The sequence below is a fragment of the Pseudorca crassidens genome, chromosome 1 (genome assembly GCF_039906515.1).
Source record: "Pseudorca crassidens isolate mPseCra1 chromosome 1, mPseCra1.hap1, whole genome shotgun sequence".
Classification (NCBI taxonomy): Eukaryota; Metazoa; Chordata; class Mammalia; order Artiodactyla; family Delphinidae; genus Pseudorca; species Pseudorca crassidens.
In genome coordinates, this window is record NC_090296.1 from 85,705,078 (window position 1) to 85,722,315 (window position 17,238).

The 17,238-nt window shown below is 49.4% G+C and overlaps 1 protein-coding gene across 1 annotated transcript in view; it reads right to left on the bottom strand.

The window, feature by feature from the left end:
* Nucleotides 1–882: 882 nt before the first annotated feature.
* Nucleotides 883–17,238, bottom strand: part of EHD4 (EH domain containing 4) — an 89,653-nt gene continuing 73,297 nt past the window's right edge. The window contains exons 5-6 of the mRNA XM_067744168.1: nt 12,335–12,499; nt 883–4,939 (exon numbers count right to left, since the gene is read on the bottom strand). Of these exons, the coding sequence (XP_067600269.1) occupies nt 4,403–4,939; nt 12,335–12,499 (702 nt within the window). The 3' untranslated portion in view covers nt 883–4,402. The remainder of the gene's footprint in view (nt 4,940–12,334; nt 12,500–17,238) is intronic.

The following is a 17,238-nucleotide window of genomic DNA, read 5'->3' on the forward strand; positions in this document are numbered from 1 at the left end:
TGCTGTCAGCCTAACCTCACTCCTCTGCTTCCAGCACCTCTGGGCACTTCTCTCAATGCTATTTATATTGTTGCACCAATAGGCTCACTTCTTTGTACTGCATGGTTCAGAAAAGAGAGTACATCTCTCCCAAGAGTTGGAACAGAAGTCTGAGGGGCCTGGCTCTCATAGACACACATCCATTCCTGAACAATTTCTGTGACCAGGCAGATGAAATACTCTAATTGGCTCAAGACCATCAGGACCCACCCTGGAAAGAAGGGGTGGGGTCTACCTCCCCAAATCTCAGGGCTCAGATTGAGGGTGGAGAAGTGGAGAGTGGTCTGCAAAGGAAATTCCAGGTCTGGATCACCAAAAGGATAGATGGGTGCAAGTGTGAAAACTCCAGATGTCTACTATGGGTGGTCCAGACCTGTGAGGCATGCCAAGAGGCAGGAGCAGTGCCAGTCAGCCAGGGGCTGCACCCTAGCACTACTGCACCCTCAGGTGCTCGGGCCTGCCTCAGTGCTGGACAGAGGACATCTCCTGTGAACGCTCAGTGATGCCCTGTCCGCAGCCTCGGAAGGATCTCCTCCATGGTCCCCTGAAGCCTTGGTTTCCAGTCACTCTCACTTGGGGTGTGAGCCTCCCTTGGGGCCTTGCTCCCAGACCTGGTCTCTGCCCACAGTGGATGGAGTTGCTTTTCTGCTGAAGAAGCCCGAGTCTACCACCCAGGGAAGATGCAGGAAGAGTCAGGGGTCACAGGGATGGCGTGCAAAGGGGCACACCCTCCCCTTAACTCCTCTGCCTCGTTTCAGAATGGTTCCAAGGGATCCCTGCTTTATTCCTGAGACAGCTGGCACATAGTCAACTGAAAAACCAGAGCCAATGGGAAAAAAGTAGTGATTTTTTTCAGAAGTTTATTGATCAGTAGACTGGGTCTTTTTTTGACATTTCTAAACAAGATTACAAAAAAACAGAAGCATTGTGTATTAAATGCATTGGCTAATTGACACGTCACCTGGTATACTCTTAGATTCTGCCCATGTTTACCTGGAAAAACTCAGTGGTTATCTGTCCTAAGAAAGTTATTTGCCACATTCCATGGAGGAAGTAAACAGTGCCTCCTTAAATGCTTTCCTTATCTCCAAGGCAATCTGTCCAGGGTATCGTTCTGGGCATCAAGGAGTGTAGCCATAAAGCGGGAAGGTTCTGGTGGTGGCTGTCAGGCCATGACTCTGGTGGTTAAACCCCATCCTAGGCGGCAGGCTCCAGTACAAGACATTCCCAGTGTGGTGCAGGGGCGGCCCCCCAAGACCCAGCAGACATAGCAAAGGACCGTGGTCGGGACAGTGGGGCCAGGGTTCTGCTGAAGCCTCTCCTGCGGGTTTGTAAGGCGGGCAGCGGTTGGGGGAGAGCACGAGGCATTTGGCTTCTCGTCACATGCTCTCTGACCCACCTGGACACCAGTCCCATGAGATGGAAAAAGAATCCAACTCCTTAAGGCCCACAGTTCTGTGGGAGGAGTCACAGCCCCCAATCCAGGCTTTATTGCTGCATGATGACAAGTGTTCCGGAGAAGCCACTCCAGCCCTGGAGAAGTGAAAGCCAACTGGATGCCTGGTCCTTCCCACAGAAGAGCAGCCCCAACCTGGGTCATCCAAGTGTGTGTGACGAGGAAAGAATCCGTGTAGGATGCCAAGTGGGTTGGACATCAGCTTGTGGCCGCAGAGCTGGGGGATCTCGGCAGGTCTCAGTGCAACGCTTCTGTACAGACGGGCTCAGGAGGGCCTCGCCAGCAGGCTCACAGTTTGGAAGTCGACTTCGGGAGGAGTAGGCAGAAGTTTTCATTTTTTTCCCCCTAAACTCAAGACTGCAGAAGTTTGTGTTGTGTGATACCGTGTGCTGTACAGAAAACAGACTCAAGATTCTTAGGTTTTCTTCTGTGAAATCATGGAGAGCATGAAGATAGTTTCAGAGTTCTGGAGTTTACCTACTTCCACGCCCCCTGCCCCATCCGTGAGCACTCTGCAGAGGGGGTACTTGGACAGTGGGGTGGTGCAGGGAGGACAATACGGTCGGTCCAGGTGCCCAGATCCCAAGGGCTCCATGTTCCCGGCCCTGCTGCATGGGGTCAGGGGATAACGGGTGTTTTGGACACAGACTCGAGGAACTCTGTGCGGGTCCTGGGACGATATGGGTCCTTGCTTGGCCGCCATCCCTAATGTCTTTCAGTGTTTTTCTTTCCAGTCAACTATTTATGATGGGTGACTTCAGGTTTTAAGAGAAGATATTGAGAAAAATGGACATGTGACTTCCTTTTTCTTCCTTTTTTCTCAGCATTCAGCTGCCAGATGTCCTCCCACCAGAGGTCATGGGGGTGGGGTGGGGATCACCCATGAGGTGCTTCCATCCACGTAGAACCAGAAACCTCCTCTGCAGCTCCTCTGAAACAGTATTCCTCTACATCCATATATAGACAAAACTTGCCATATGTACATATATACACATTAACAAGTGGCCAAAATACATACTCTTGTGACATACGTGTATATATTTATCTTTATATATGACAACTGAGCTGAGTTAAAGAAGCAAGATGATTGTGATTGGAAATAATCTAACCTTGGCATCTCTATACCTTTCGACAAATGAACTCTCTCCTCCTCTCTCAATCTTGCCCTCTGCTGGATCCACTGCGCTTACACACCTGTGTGGTCCTCGTGCATTCACAGAACTATCTACTGGAATTACAAATGTCTCTTTTCTATGTGTCTAATTAATTTAAAAGTACTCACTAAGACTAAAACCATGTTATGTATTTACTTCTCTTAAAACTAAATTATGTAGAAAGTAAGCTAGGGAGTGTGAGGGCTGGCATCTGGATAAATGCTTCTCTAAAGTAAACATTTTCTTAAGTCTGCTGTTCTGCCCCTGATGTCACAAGGGACACCAGAAACAAACAAACAAAAAAAACGAGTGTTTTGGGAGACTTAGGTGTGACTGTTTGGATTTCATTCATTTTTGGTGCCGGCAGGGTCCCAGGCTATGCAGCCATCACAATAGTGATGAAATATCATGTCTCTCTTATTGCATAAATAATGGTGAAAGGCACCTGCATCCCCCAGCTGGAGCCCACACAGCTGGGAGGGTGACCTCCCCTGGACACAGGCATTTGGGCAAGTGGTCCAGAGAGGTTCACCCAGGGCACCCAGGGAGGGAACATCAGGAACTGAGGTACAGGTAAGGGCCCAGATCCTACCTCGTGAGGCATTCATGGTATGAACCACACAGTCTTTTGAAGAAAAGGCTTTATATGAAAGATTGCATCTTGTTTCTGTATAAAGGCCTTTATCCTTTATATAGAAACTATATTTAAAAAACTAGTCATAATAAAAATGCCTATTTTTTATAAAAATAGTGTCTAACGCTAGTAGACTGACCTTGGGCTGGCCCCCCGTCCCCTCTGTGGCCACAGGGCCAGGACACTGCACGCACCAATTCATGTTTTTTCTGGATTTAAATCCTGCCATTTTCCAAGGAGCCTTGGGGACGTGTAACCACGCTAACTGAAGACTGGGGAGAACCACCGCTTTTCTTACTCTACTTTAAGTATGATAAACTTTGCTACAACCTGTTGCCAGACAAGTAAAGCTAATCTTCAGATTTCAACGTGACTTGAAATGAATACTAGAACTCTTGCCAGGGGTTAATAAAGGTTGTGAGTTCCAAATTTCTAACCAAATACACCTTTGCTGGGAAGGCCGCAAGGTTGGGGGAGCCCTGGGAGGGCCGGCCAGCAGGCGCTGGGATGGATGCTCCCTGCGGCCTGGCCGCAGGCTCTGCGGGCCCACAGAAGGGACGGGGACACGCAGAAATGGTGCGTCCTCCTCTCAAAGCTGGGGCAGCAGTCTACTCTTTGGTAGACAGTTTGGAGAGAACAGAAAACTTCTCAGCTGTTTTTTTTTTTTTCACTCCAAATAGAGCAAGAGACAAAATAAATAAGCTGGTCTTTGCTGCTTCCCGGTGCTCTCTGAGGGACAGCCAGGTTCAAAATGATGGACAGTCCAGTGAAGCCCAGCAGAGCCCCCAGCTGACACGCCCTGGCTCCTGGGATTCCACATCTGGGCTTCTCTAGGCTTTGGAGGACTCCTTGGACGATTTTCCTTTCTTCTCAACGCTTCCATCCCTGTATCCACCCCGTCCCCCCAACATTTCAGTAGAAACTCTGGGAATTTTAAGGTGAAAGGATCTCATCTAGTGTCCAGTGTCTGCCCTCCCTGTTCTATAGATGGGGAAACCAAGGCACAGAGAGGGCAGTGTCTCGCCCAGGGTCGCTCAGTGAGTCAGTGGCAGTGGGGGCCTCTGGCCCAGGCCCCCCAATTCTAGCCCCACACCGCCCTCGCTGTGTGCGGCTCGCCCCTCAGTCGGCGTTCGGCAAGGATTTCCTGTGGGAGGGTGGCACGAGGTGCGGGGGCAGGCTGTTGGGCAGCTCGTAGCCATCGAGCTTGATCTTGATGAGGTGCTTGGCCAGTGCGAATTCCTCCTCGTCCAGCATGCCGTCGCAGTCACAGTCGGCCAGCTTCCAGATCTTGCCCAGGACGCTGTTGGGCAGCTTGGAGGTCACCATCTCCTTCTTGGCGTTGACGCCCGATATCTTGCCATTGACGGGCGACAGGGTGTAGAAGAGCTCATCGTAGACAGGCTTGTCTTTGGCCACAACCCACTCCTCCTCATCGGCGCCCTCCTTGGCGCCCTCCCCGTAGCCCTGGTTGAAGGGGCCCTCGGCGGTGCCGTCGAAGGCCCCGCCCTGCACCAGCTGCGTGGGCATGCTCGTCTCCTCCTGGCTGATGAGGCTCATCAGGGACGAGATCTTGCTGCTCAGCATGTTGTCCACGGCCTCGATCAGCTTGGGCTTCAGCGAGTGGAATTTGGTGAAGTCATAGCTCTCAAGCTGTTCCTGGAAAAGGAGAAGCCACAGATTTGGTTAACATCCTCCCTGCAGGAAGCAAATGAGGAGAGGGATGGCTGGAGGGGACAAATGCTCCCTTAAAGCAGGCAGCCCATGCTCTGGGCTGTCCAGAGCTCTCTCTCTCTTTGGTGGGGTCCCCACATCCGAACCCACCAGACACAGGAGTGGCTTTTGGAACAAGAGACAAGATGCATGGGATGCAACATTTTCCTATGGTAGCTAATCTGGGCTGGCAGTGGCATGAGGGACGGTGATCCCCGAGGGCTTTGAGACAAAATTCCTTTCACCCTGTCTTTTTTTAAAAAAGCACTCTAGAGATCTACTATTTTATCTTTTAAAGTATTTTACCTACCTTACATACTTCAGTTGATTTTCACAACAATGCTGGGAGTCAGGAAGAGCAGGTATTAATAACCCCATTTCACAGAGAGCACAAGGGGTGTCCTGGCGGAGTCAAGACAATAGCCCATGCCTCCTGCCGCTCGACTAGCCTTTGTGCTGTAACGTGAAGCTGCGACAGAGCTGTCAGTAGAACTAATTTAGGTAAAATGATTATTTAAAGACGACGTTGATCAGTTAAAAAAATGTAGTTTAGGGTACAAATAGGTACAAGTTGAAATTGCAAAGAGAGAGAGGAGTAGGGATGGGAAGGGCAAGTATAAATGCAGCCAGTAGAGCTGAGTAGTACTAGCATGGTCAGGGCAGGTCTCGGCTGCATCTCCCAGGACAGCTGGGAGGAGCAGACAGAGCACAGGGTTTGCAGATGGCCCTAGGGGACGCGGCAATTGCCTGGCCAGGATGGGAGCCAACTGTAGATGCCACAGAGGCTCTGTGGATGGCTCTGTAGAAACAGTCCTTCCTGCCTTGGTTACCCTTCCTTCCTTCCATCCATCCATCCATCCATCCAACATTTACTGACCATTTGTTATGTGCCAGGCCCTGTTCTGGGATATAAATATGAAAAGCCACAGTCTCTGCCTTCAGGGAGCTTATATTTCAAAAACGGCTTGACTTAGTTTACAGTGAAACAATGATAACATGAAATAGAAGAAAGTCATGAACAAAGGGAAAAGCCAAGTAATTGAAAGGAAGAGGAAGGGAATCATCACATCAGATAATGAAGGCTGAGAAAAGCTACACTCCTCAGCTGCCCTGGCTGGGGAGCCGGCGGGGGTGGAGGTGTCACACCTCGCTGTCGGCGGGGAGAAACCACCTGTTCCTCCAAGAAAGACAAACCTTCTCTGGCCCTGAACTGTGGAAGTCACTTAGGCAATTGTATAAGGGGCCTCAAAGATCTAGTGAAAATGTCTTAATAGCAGTTTTGCCAAACAAACGCAGAGAATTCCAGGTATGGCAGTTTTTATATGGACTCTACGTGAAGTATGTCTGTTTGGACAATCCTAGAGGGCCAGAGAGGGGCCAGCCAGGTGTGCAGTTTTCTGGAGATGAGACAGGGAGGCTCTCAAGAGAAAGAGCTTTCACATTCCCCTCAGACCTGACTGTTCTGGACAGAAGTAATGGGACAGGGAGTTAAGAAAAAACAAAGCTTTGTGCTACCACAAATATTACACTTTCATTGTAAAAAATTGGGGGAAAAACTGGTAAACAAAAATAAGAATCTTAAATCACTTATAATACCATCACCCAGCAATGACTTTTGCTAACATTTTTGGGCATACGTTTATAGCCATTTTTACAAACACACACACACTCTTTAACTGAAATAAGACCACACTATTTAACAACCTGCATTTTAAAGAAATAATATATCACAGCTTTCCATGATATCAATTTTTATACAACCTTTAAATTTTTTTTTTAATTTGACTTAATTTTTAAATTGAAGTATGGTTGATTTACAATATTGTGTTATTTCAGGTATACAGCACACTGATTCAGTTTTATATAAATATAAAGTGATTTGGTTTTATATATACATATACTTTTATTTTTAAACATCTTTATTGGAGTATAATTGCTTTACAATGGTGTATATATACATATACTTTTTCAGTTTCTTTTCCATGTTAGGTTATTACAAGATATGATATAGTTCCCTGTGCTATACAGTAAAAACCTGTTACTCAGCCATAGAAAGGAATGAAATATTGCTATTTGCAGCAACATGGATGGACCTCGAGATTATTATACTAAATGAAGTAAGTCAGACAGAGAAAGACAAATACCATATGATATCACTTGTATGTGGAACCTAAAAAATAATACAAATGAACTTATTTGCAAAACAGAAACAGACTCAAGATACAGAAAACAAACTTATGATTACCAAAGGGGAAGAAGGGAGAGGGATAAATTAGGAGAATGGGATTAACAGATACACATTAATATATATAAAATAGATAAACTTATTTTCAATAGCTACATGATATTGAACTGTATAGCTGGGCCTTCCCTCATTTACCCTGTCCATGTAATTGGAAGTTTAGGTCGTTTCCAATGGAGAATCAAAATTGTGGTCTCTAGGGTGTGCTGGCAGGGCAGACATTCTAGGCTGTTATTCTGAAGTGGAGCCCTGAGCTTTAGATGGTGGAGAGGACAGAGCGGAAAGCAAAACAGCCTGACATATCTTGGAAAGGTGCCCCCAACACTCTTCTCAGTAGCCAACTCTGTGACTGTCAAAGCAGGCTGGCCTGGGCTGCCACCTAGCACTCAGCCTGAGCTCAGCTCAGAGTGGTGGGGTAGCACAGGCCTGGTTTCTAAGGTACATTCCAGTTTTCACGTCCTCCATCCTCACTGACAGACCACAGTCACCTGCACGTCATCCCAACATCAGTGCCAAACAATGCTGCTAACACTTTCGGGTCCTGCTGCCGGCACCTTGGTCAGCCAAGGGAACTGAGAAGAGAAAGCCTAGGAGGAGGAGAGCAGGCAGCCTACACAAAAATCCCAGTGCTGCTGGGGTAAACAAGTCTGGATTCCCCTGGGTGCATGAACACCTACCCTATTTCCTCATGAATGAGCCTGAGCTCTGGGCACACACAGAGCCTCTGTGTCCGGCCAAGTGGACAAATGAGGGCGGTGCCCACCCAAACTTTCCACCCGCCTGCAGGCGACATGGATTCAGACTGCAAACCTTTGGAAAACTAGCCAGGGGAAATGGCCACATATTGGCAGGGGTGGACAGGAAGCAGCGGCAGCAGCCGTTCCCACTCCAGAGGGCACACATGAAGTAAGCCCTACACTCTCATCCCAGTGGTACCCAGCTGCCCAGCCCTGGCCAGGGGGGTGGGGTCCAAGTTAAACCACACCATCCCTGTCCTCCACCAGGGTGGCTCCAAAGCTTTTTATTGGGATGAACACACACTGGAGAATTTAAAGAGCTACCCATCAAACAACTGTATGCATCAAAGCCGCCAAGCGCGGGATCCTGGAATTCCCCCACAAGAGACAAAGGTCAATCCCAGCCTAGCCTCTTCTGGGCTCTCCCTTGCCTGCTCACTCCCAGCCTGTACCAGAAGCTGTTTTTGAATCCACTTGGAGGGTCTGAGCAGATGGGGATGGCTCTGCCGCCCTCTGCTGTTGAAATTTTTTTTTATTTTATTTTAAGATTTTATTATTTTTTAACATCTTTATTGGAGTATAATTGCTTTACAATGGTGTGCTAGTTTCTGCTTTATAGCAAAGTGAATCAGGTATACATATACATATGTTTCCATATCTCTTCCCTCTTGTATCTCCCTCCCTCCCACCCTCCCTATCCCCCCCCTCTAGGTGGTCACAAAGCACTGAGCTGATCTCCCTGTGCTATGCGGCTGCTTCCCACTAGCTATCTACCTTACGTTTGGTAGTGTATGTATGTCCATGCCACTCTCTTGCTTTGTCACAGCTTACCCTTCCCCCTCCCCATATCCTCAAGTCCATTCTCTAGTAGGTCTGTGTCCCAGTTCTCCAAGGAGGACAACTGCATCAGCAATCAAGGTGGCCTTGCTAGTGTTCCCTCATTCTGCAGCACGGACACGTCAGCGCAGCAAAGCAGATTCCCTCCCCAATGGGTGTAGGGCTGACACAGGCCCTGGGCAAAAGCCTGCAAAATACAATTGGCTCTTTGCTACGGTCAAGAGTCACCTTGACCAGCTTGGAGAACAGAGACTTAAAGCCGGCCCCGGTGAGCTCTCCGTGAGATCCTGGGATGTGCAAAGATCATAATCAAGTCATCTCCAAGCTTCTGCCCCTGCCGCTGTCCCAGACACAGTAAGGCTGAATGCCTGTGTTGGGGAAGATGTCAGATGCTCAACAGACTCAGGGATGTGGAGGCCTTGACCCACACCAGGAACCCCCAGAGCTTCCTGGGTGACAGCAAACTAGCTTGAAGTGGTGAGCCCACCCTCTGGGCTCCAGGCCTGCCTTGCTCCCTGGGGATTCCCTGAAAGGACTGGGGTGGTATGATCAGGGCCTGGCTGGCTTCCCAAGGAAGAATCCTCAGCCAGCTTCCAGGGGTTTGCTCCAGAAACCACTGGTCTATAAGCCCTGTGGGAGTCAGGCCTAGGTCAGGGTCTGAGAAACTCATTACCCTAGAGCCTGCTACGATATAAACATACACTAACTTATTAATTAACCTACTCAACACGTATTCACTGAGTACCTGCTACACCCCAGGGGCTGGGGATGTGGCCGAGAACAGGACATGGGTCACTGGCCTCATGGAATTACAGCCTTCTATGGGAGACACTAAATAAGACACTGAGTAAATGAATTATACCAAAGCACAGAGACACTTATGTTGTAACAGGAGCACAAGTCCCAACAAGGGGCTTTGCTGCCAAAATGTCACTGCCAGTTACAGTCATAGCAGCAAAACTGTAACCCAGAATGGACCTCTGTAGGGGCAAGGATTTTTATTTTTGCTGTTTGTTCAATGATTTATTCCAGGGGCCTAGAACAGCGCCTGGCCATAGTAGACTTAATTACTATTCTTAGGTGAACGCACAAATGAACACAGATGATGGTAGGACTGTGTGGATGGTAGGCACCCGGCAGGTAGGACCCCTGCTCCCAGTCCCAGGGCACCCAGGAGTCCAATGAAGGGGCCAAGGTGCCTGGTGCGGCGCCTAACCACAGGGTTCTCAGTGAAGGTTCAGGGCCCTCACTGTATTGCCCGGCTACATGGGCCAAGGCTGCTCCCGAGACCTGGGGTGAGGGACTGCCCCTGTGACCAGTTCTGAGAGGCCTGCATGCCCTCTGACTGGCCAGGCCCAGGCTAGCATGGTCAGGAGTAGCTCTGGTCACACAGTTCGCTCCCTCCGTTCAGGAGCTCCCTGGAGACGGGCAGGGGAGGCCTGTCAGGGAGACTTCAGGTCTCGGGAGCCGCACCTTGTGGGTCGGGCATCAAGGGAGCCTCAGGAGGCCAATGAGCCACAGACGTCCCATCAGGCCATCGTGAGCACTGTGTATTTACTCACAGCTTTCATTTCAGTCAGGAAACCAATTTCCCTTCCAAAGTATCTGAAGGATGCCAGGAAACAGCTGTCCTTCAGTTTGGTCATGGGGTACAGGGCATAACCCAAGGGTGCGAAAGCGGAACCTGCTCAGGAAGAGGCCCCAGGAGCCCTCAAATAGCCATCTTACAACCAGAAAAAAATCCAATTTATCCTCTGAGTACAGGAATATCAACTTTACTTCTAAAAAAAAGTGTTTCTATGTTGTTTTTTTTTTTTTTTTGCGGTACGCGGGCCTCTCACTGTTGCGGCCTCTCCCGTTGCGGAGCACAGGCTCCAGATGCGCAGGCTCAGCGGCCATGGCTCACGGGCCCAGCCACTCCGTGGCATGTGGGATCTTCCCAGACCGGGGCACGAACCTACGTCCCCTGCATCGGCAGGCGGACTCTCAACCACTGCGCCACCAGGGAAGCCCCTATGTATTTTTTTAAGCCGACTAAATCATATTTGACTAGATCGTATATACCAGATGCATTCACCCTGATCCCAGCCATCACAGCAGTAAGTATAACCCACTCCTATTTCAGTGTGTACGTTATATACAGAGAGTTTACATTAACAAACCCCTTAGGATCGATGCTTCCCCTCCTGCGGCCTGATCTTGCCTCTGCACCTGTGCTTCCTCCTCCCTGACCCTCCCCCGCAAACCGACCCCCATCCCCACCCCAGGCAGGCTGGCAGCTCACAGGCCCAGAGTCTCCAGGGTGCAGCCAGTGTGCTGTACGCTCTCTTTGGCCCATGTAGATTCTTTGAAATTCTGAGCCAAAATTTGAAAACCAGGGTACTTTACATACAAATCCAGATCTCCAGCTTCTCGTGAAATATCCAGGCCTGCACTCCCACGGGGCAGCAACCACTGGGCAGGATGAGGCCTCCCCACTGAGCGGGGAAGGGCACACGCTCCCCAATCTGCTCCCACCGTGTGCCCTGCAAGTCCTCACTCACTGCACTTGCAGAATTGTTTTCCTCCCAGTAGGACGTGTTTCTCAGGACCCACATCTCTACCAAATGTGAGAAAACAAGAGGTGGTGGGAGGGGGCACCCCAGTTTCCTTTGGCGCGGCCCGCCTGCCTCACTTGTTTGAGTTACTTCTGGCTGGTGGCTGCAGGCATCTGAGTTGTGTTGCCTGCTTTCCAGAGAGGGCTGTGACCTCCAGGGCAGATGGGTCCTTGCACCGGACAAGGAGATGGTCAGTCAGGCTCTCTGAGGAGCCAGGTGAGGCGGCCTCGCTTGGGAGGGCATGGTCAGTGTCAAAATCAAGGTCACCTAACACCATGGCGGGGAGGTGGACACACGGGTCAGGCCAGCGTGGCAGCACCCACTCGGGGTCACCTGGGGCTGCCCAGACACATGTCAGGGAGATTCTGAAATTAGGCCAAAGGCTGCCCGAAGCTGGCCTTTAAGCAAACTCTTCAGTGAGCACAGCCTGCTGTGTCTGGTGAACTCCCGCCGTGGCCACAGCCCGCCACGGCCTCTGACTGAGCCCGCAGCAGCGATGCTGCCCAAGCGCGTAATCCCACAGTGCAGGGCAGCGCGGGGGAGGGCCGGCTTCAGGAGCCCCTGGAAGTGACCTCCAAGGTCACTCTCAGCTCTAATTCCCTTAAAGTTCTGGGATTCTAAAAAACAGGTGTCACTTCTGTGCCAAAACAACCCTGAACACAGCCTAAGGGAGCTGTTCATAGGACTTTTTTCAGGTGAGCTTAATTCACTTCTCGAAATGTCTCCCTTTTTGTTTAAATGTTTCAGGAAGCAAGCAATTTCTGCTTTATTCACAGGAGCCTATTATCATGTATTACTAGGAAGACGAATTTACCGTGTTCTCCTCCATTCTAAACCATGAAACCCAAATGTGTACCCAGCAACCAGCCAGACAAGCTGGCAGTGCCCCTCCATCCCCACTGGTGACTTTGTGATGGGCCCTCTGTACCTGCATTGCCTTGACCTCGGGGAAGTCCCCTGCAGAAATCTGGTATTCTCGCTGCAGCTGAATGTAGATTTCTGGCAACCTGCTGATAAGCTCTCTCTTCTTGTTTTCTTTTCCAAATACACTTGGCATCTCCTTCTTCAGGTGGCTGATGATGTAGGCATGTACCTGAAGGGGTATATGTCAGTGAGGACGGGCCATTTAGAAGTGCACCAGAGAAGGACAAACAAGATGGCATCTTACATGCATCACAGCACATAACAGGCATCCCCGCAAAGTCATGGTGCTCAGGACAGGAGGAGGGCAAGGACCAGGGGGGAAGGTATGGGGGCACCCGAGTGGGAAAGACCTTGGTTCTGGTGCTTAACCTCAGAAGACCTAAGAGAAAGTTTCACCAGGGCCAGTGCATGCAAGCACCAGCAAATGAAGCTGGAGGCTGATGGAAATGGCTGATCTGCATGGAAATCTGTGCCCGGTGAATAGTGAGATGAGAACACCCATAACCTCCCCATAGACAGTATAGGCCCCGAGATCACTGAAGTCATTTCTGCACAAGACCAGCTGCCTAGGCCCAGGCCAGACAGCAGAAGCTCCGTCTGAGAGAGGGACCCCTGGTACATGACGGGGGAGCCCCAGAAACCTTGGTCACCCAGGGGTAGCAGGCCTGGCACTGTTACCCGAAGGGTGGGGAATCCTGCTGGGAGGGCTCTAGTTGGCTTTCGTCACTTCCTTCCCTAACATTTCCACCCTTCTATTGATTTCCAACTTTAGGATGTTAAGAAACACTCATTACAAAAGTTCTCTTTGCACAGCAGAAACTAACAAAACATTGTAAAGCAATTATACTTCAATAAAGATGTTTAAAAAGAAAGTTCTCTTTGTATACCTAGAGTTCTACAGAGTAATTTAGAAGTCAAGAAAATAACTAAAATAAGAAAAGATGAAAAACAGGGCAGTGATTACAAAAAGAAAATGACTGTGTAGCTATGGAAAATCCTATTAAAGAAAGCAGAGGTCTACTATAATCTTGTGGAAGAATGGAAATTGAATAAAGGGGGTAAGCAGAAACATCCCATGGCTCAGCTGAGGGCCTCTGTGTATGGACATACACTGGGCACAGCCAAAAACATTTTGCTAAGATTTGAACTCTAAACTAAGTGCATAATGCAAATGCTGACAGGCTCGGACCAGACAACGCTAACTTCTCCATCTACATAAAGGTCATTTTAACATAAGCACACACTGAGCTGCCTGACTACTGCTACAAGTATAGATTGGGAGAGATGCTTCTAAACCTTCCTGTTGCTAGTAAACTTATTTATTTATTTATTTGGAAACATCTTTATTGGAGTATAATTGCTTTACAATGGTGTGTTAGTTTCTGCTTTATAACAAAGTAAATAGTAAACTTATTTACTTTTCAAATTAAAACAGCTTAAAATGTTTACATGATTCTTTAAGATAACCAGAGAAATCCAAGGTTAACTGCATTCCTGAGGATGTGATGAATATGTGGTAAAACTAGTAAGACTGGTAATTTCCTTGCCTTGGTTAGTGAATGCCTGGCTTGGTTTGGATGAGGCTGGGGACGGCCCTGGGTAAGTCCAAAGGCCTTGGCGGGACCGCCATATTCCATCGGGGAGAACCAACTATCACCAGCTGTCCTTGCATAATTTCCTTGGCCTCGGCCCTCCTGGATCCTCTGGACTGGGCCTGTGGACCCCTCTCTCTTCCGTGGTCTGGCCTGCCCTGCTCTGGAGCCCATCCCAGCTGAAGCAGGAAGTCTCACTACCTGCTCAGCTTCCCATCCACAAGGGCGTCTTTCCAAGACCCCTTCCCAGAGCCCAGGCGTGGGCAGCTGCCAGGTCCCTGCAGAGCTCCCCAAGCCCCCTCCCCACCTATCAGTGTGGTACCTGGGAACTGCCAGGCCCCTGTGCAGGTAAGGCTGACTCCCCACCCAGCCCCTAGCTCCCCTGGGAATGGCACCCTGCTCTTGAACACCGCCTGGTCCCCAGGGGCCTGCTTTCCCTGGGCTGGGATGCAGGTGATGTGCCCCTGCCACAGCCCTCCACCCATCGCCTGGCACCAGCTCCCTCATCCCTGCCCTCATGGTGCTCACCGCTGATGACTGAGGCTGCTGGATAATGGGCCAACCTTTGATGCCAGGCCTCCAGGGCCCTGACGTAACTGGGGCAGTTCCTGGGCCAGGTCTCAACTCCCTCCTCCTCCCACCTGCCTGGCTCTACCTGAGTCATGACCCTCAGGTGACCTGCTCATGCTGCAGGCTGCTCTCAGCCTCAACTACTGGCCTGTTTCGTGCAAGTCCCCTGTTGTACTGCCTCTGCATGGCCTCCCCCTCCTGCCCTTCCCTGGGCATCCTAAGACAATAACCCAGGGTCAGATTCTATGCATGGGCCCTGCCTTTAAGAAGCTTATCAAGTTACAAGGTAAATTATAATCCTTAGAATCACAGAGTATTAAATCTGGAAGGGGCTCCCTATATCTGATTGAATTCCTGGTTCCAGGAAGTTCATATGACTTACTCAAGGTCACGCAACTAGTTAGGAGATGCCAAGCTGGCAGTAGCATTTAACTATCTTACTGCCTCATTCCCTGTCTTATAGAATTAACTGCTTTTTGTGGGTATGAATTAAAAATCGTACTGAAGCTGCTGAAGTCTGGAATTCAAAGTGAACTATGTCCTATGGAACAACTTTGAGGTTTGGCTTCTGATCGTTCCTAACTCACAGGGAAGCTTTGGGAAGGTCATGTACTCTTCCCTCCCCATGCATAGAAAATGGATACGTTATGGCACACACACTGCGAACACCACGCAGAATGTGGGAAAGACTGCACTCTTCTAGCGGGACGGTGCCTTGTGATTTTCTAAGGATTCTCGGTAAACAAGGGACAGCCTGGGTGGCTGAAATCCCCAGTCAACTTGAAAAGCTCGTGTCTGCCTTTATATGTCAAAGATGTGTCTCCAAACAAACGCAGGACCCGGGGCCAGATCCGGCGATGGTCTAGGGAAGGAGGTAGAAACAGTCTGATCTTTTGTTCTTTATAATAAGAGAAAGTTAATTGAGAGGAAGAGGAATAGGAAGGAGAAGATGGGGAGAAAGAGGAGGTGGGCAGGATGGGACTGCGTGTTTGAAGGCCGGGTCAGGCGCTGCCACCGCTGCCCACGCGCTCGCTGAGCAACCCTGGGCAAGCTGTCTCCTCCCCAGCCTCGGCTTGCTCACCCCCAACCTGGGGATTACAGCCCTTACCTCACAGGGCTGTGGTTATGAGAATCGAGAGAGAGCACAGATTTGAATGTACTTTGTCCTCTAGAAAGGGGGCTAGAAATGTTGTTATTGACTAATGGCCAAAGACCTATAGCTGGAGGGGTAGTAACGCCAGAGGAGGCTTGTGGCTATTTAGTCCTTACTGAATAATGAATAGACTCTATCTATTTAAATAGAACATGATGAATTTGGGTTCCAAGTTCTTCATTCACAAGTGAATGACACTGAACCCTGGGGAACGTTTGAACATTGTTGTCTTGTTCAATTCACTCTTTCCCTTATATAAAACTAGAAAAGCCCCAACTCATCAAATGGTGATGACCAAGGGTAAGTCAAATGGCTCAAAATGTCAATTTTTTTCTGGGCTAATAACTCAATGAGCAGAAAAAGATGTACTCCCCTTTAAACGAACAGGGATTTATAGTTCACATCTACACTCTGACACAATCTCATTAACTGTGTCCATGACAAGTGTTTGTATCTCCAAGGCTGAGAAGCATGTACACAGAGTAATACTGGGAATTTCCACTGTGGGCTTGGAGGGCAACCCCCAGCAGCAAGTGCTGGAAGCTTGAGGTGCTCATGGACAATAGGAATGGAAATGCCCATGGAATTTGGATACTGGGGAGATGTGTGGGGGAAGTCAGGCTGGGATACATTGTTCTGCACTGGGCAACCTTAGAGTTGCCCAGGTTTAATATGACCTGATGGAGATCTGCATCTTTGCAGGCCCAGCTGGAAACGTGCAGAGAACATTTAACCTCTGGGGATCAGCACATTTTATATATATATAAATTTACTTGTATTTATTTATTTATTTATGGCTGTGTTGGGTCTTCGTTGCTGTGTGCAGGCTTTCTCTAGTTGTGGTGAGTGGGGGCTTCTCTTGTTGCAGAGCACGGGCTCTAGGTGTGTGGGCTTCAGTAGTTGTGGCACGCAGGCTCAGTAGTTGTGGCTCACGGGTTCTAGAGCACAGGCTCAGTAGTTGTGGCGCACGGGCTTAGTTGTTCCGTGGCATGTGGCATCTTCCTGGACCAGGGATTGAACCTGTGTCCCCTGCATTGGCAGGCAGATTCTTAACCACTGCACAACCAGGGAAGTCCCTGGGGGTCAGCACATTTTAAAATTGGGTTTACTATGATACAAAAATTTCAGTTCCTAAACTAAAGACCCAGAAGATGAACCCATGGGGTGGTAAGAGTGTGAGGCTTCAAGATGCAGCTGATTGGCTCCCACTTGGAGGTTTGTTATTCTGTTGAAATCAAAGCTGGCACCAACAGCACATATGATTCTGAAGAGCCTTAAAGGGCATGTGAGGGGGCCTACCCAGTCATCTGATGGTGGCCTTCAAAGAGACAGGCTCTCCTGGGTGGACACAAGTACTGACACACCCCCGGTAGCTTGGGGCTGCCAACTGAGCTATTTTTAAACGCCCCCTGGAGGACTAAGCATCAAAGGGATAGTCATCAGCCACTGCAGAATGATTTTTACATAACTTAGCCTGGGTCCATGTGGTGAATTTCAAAATGTCTAACTTCTCCCCAGAAGGAATAGGCGGTGCAGACAGACCAGAAAGCTGCCCCTGCACGCTACACGTGACTAAGAGGAGAACACGCTTTG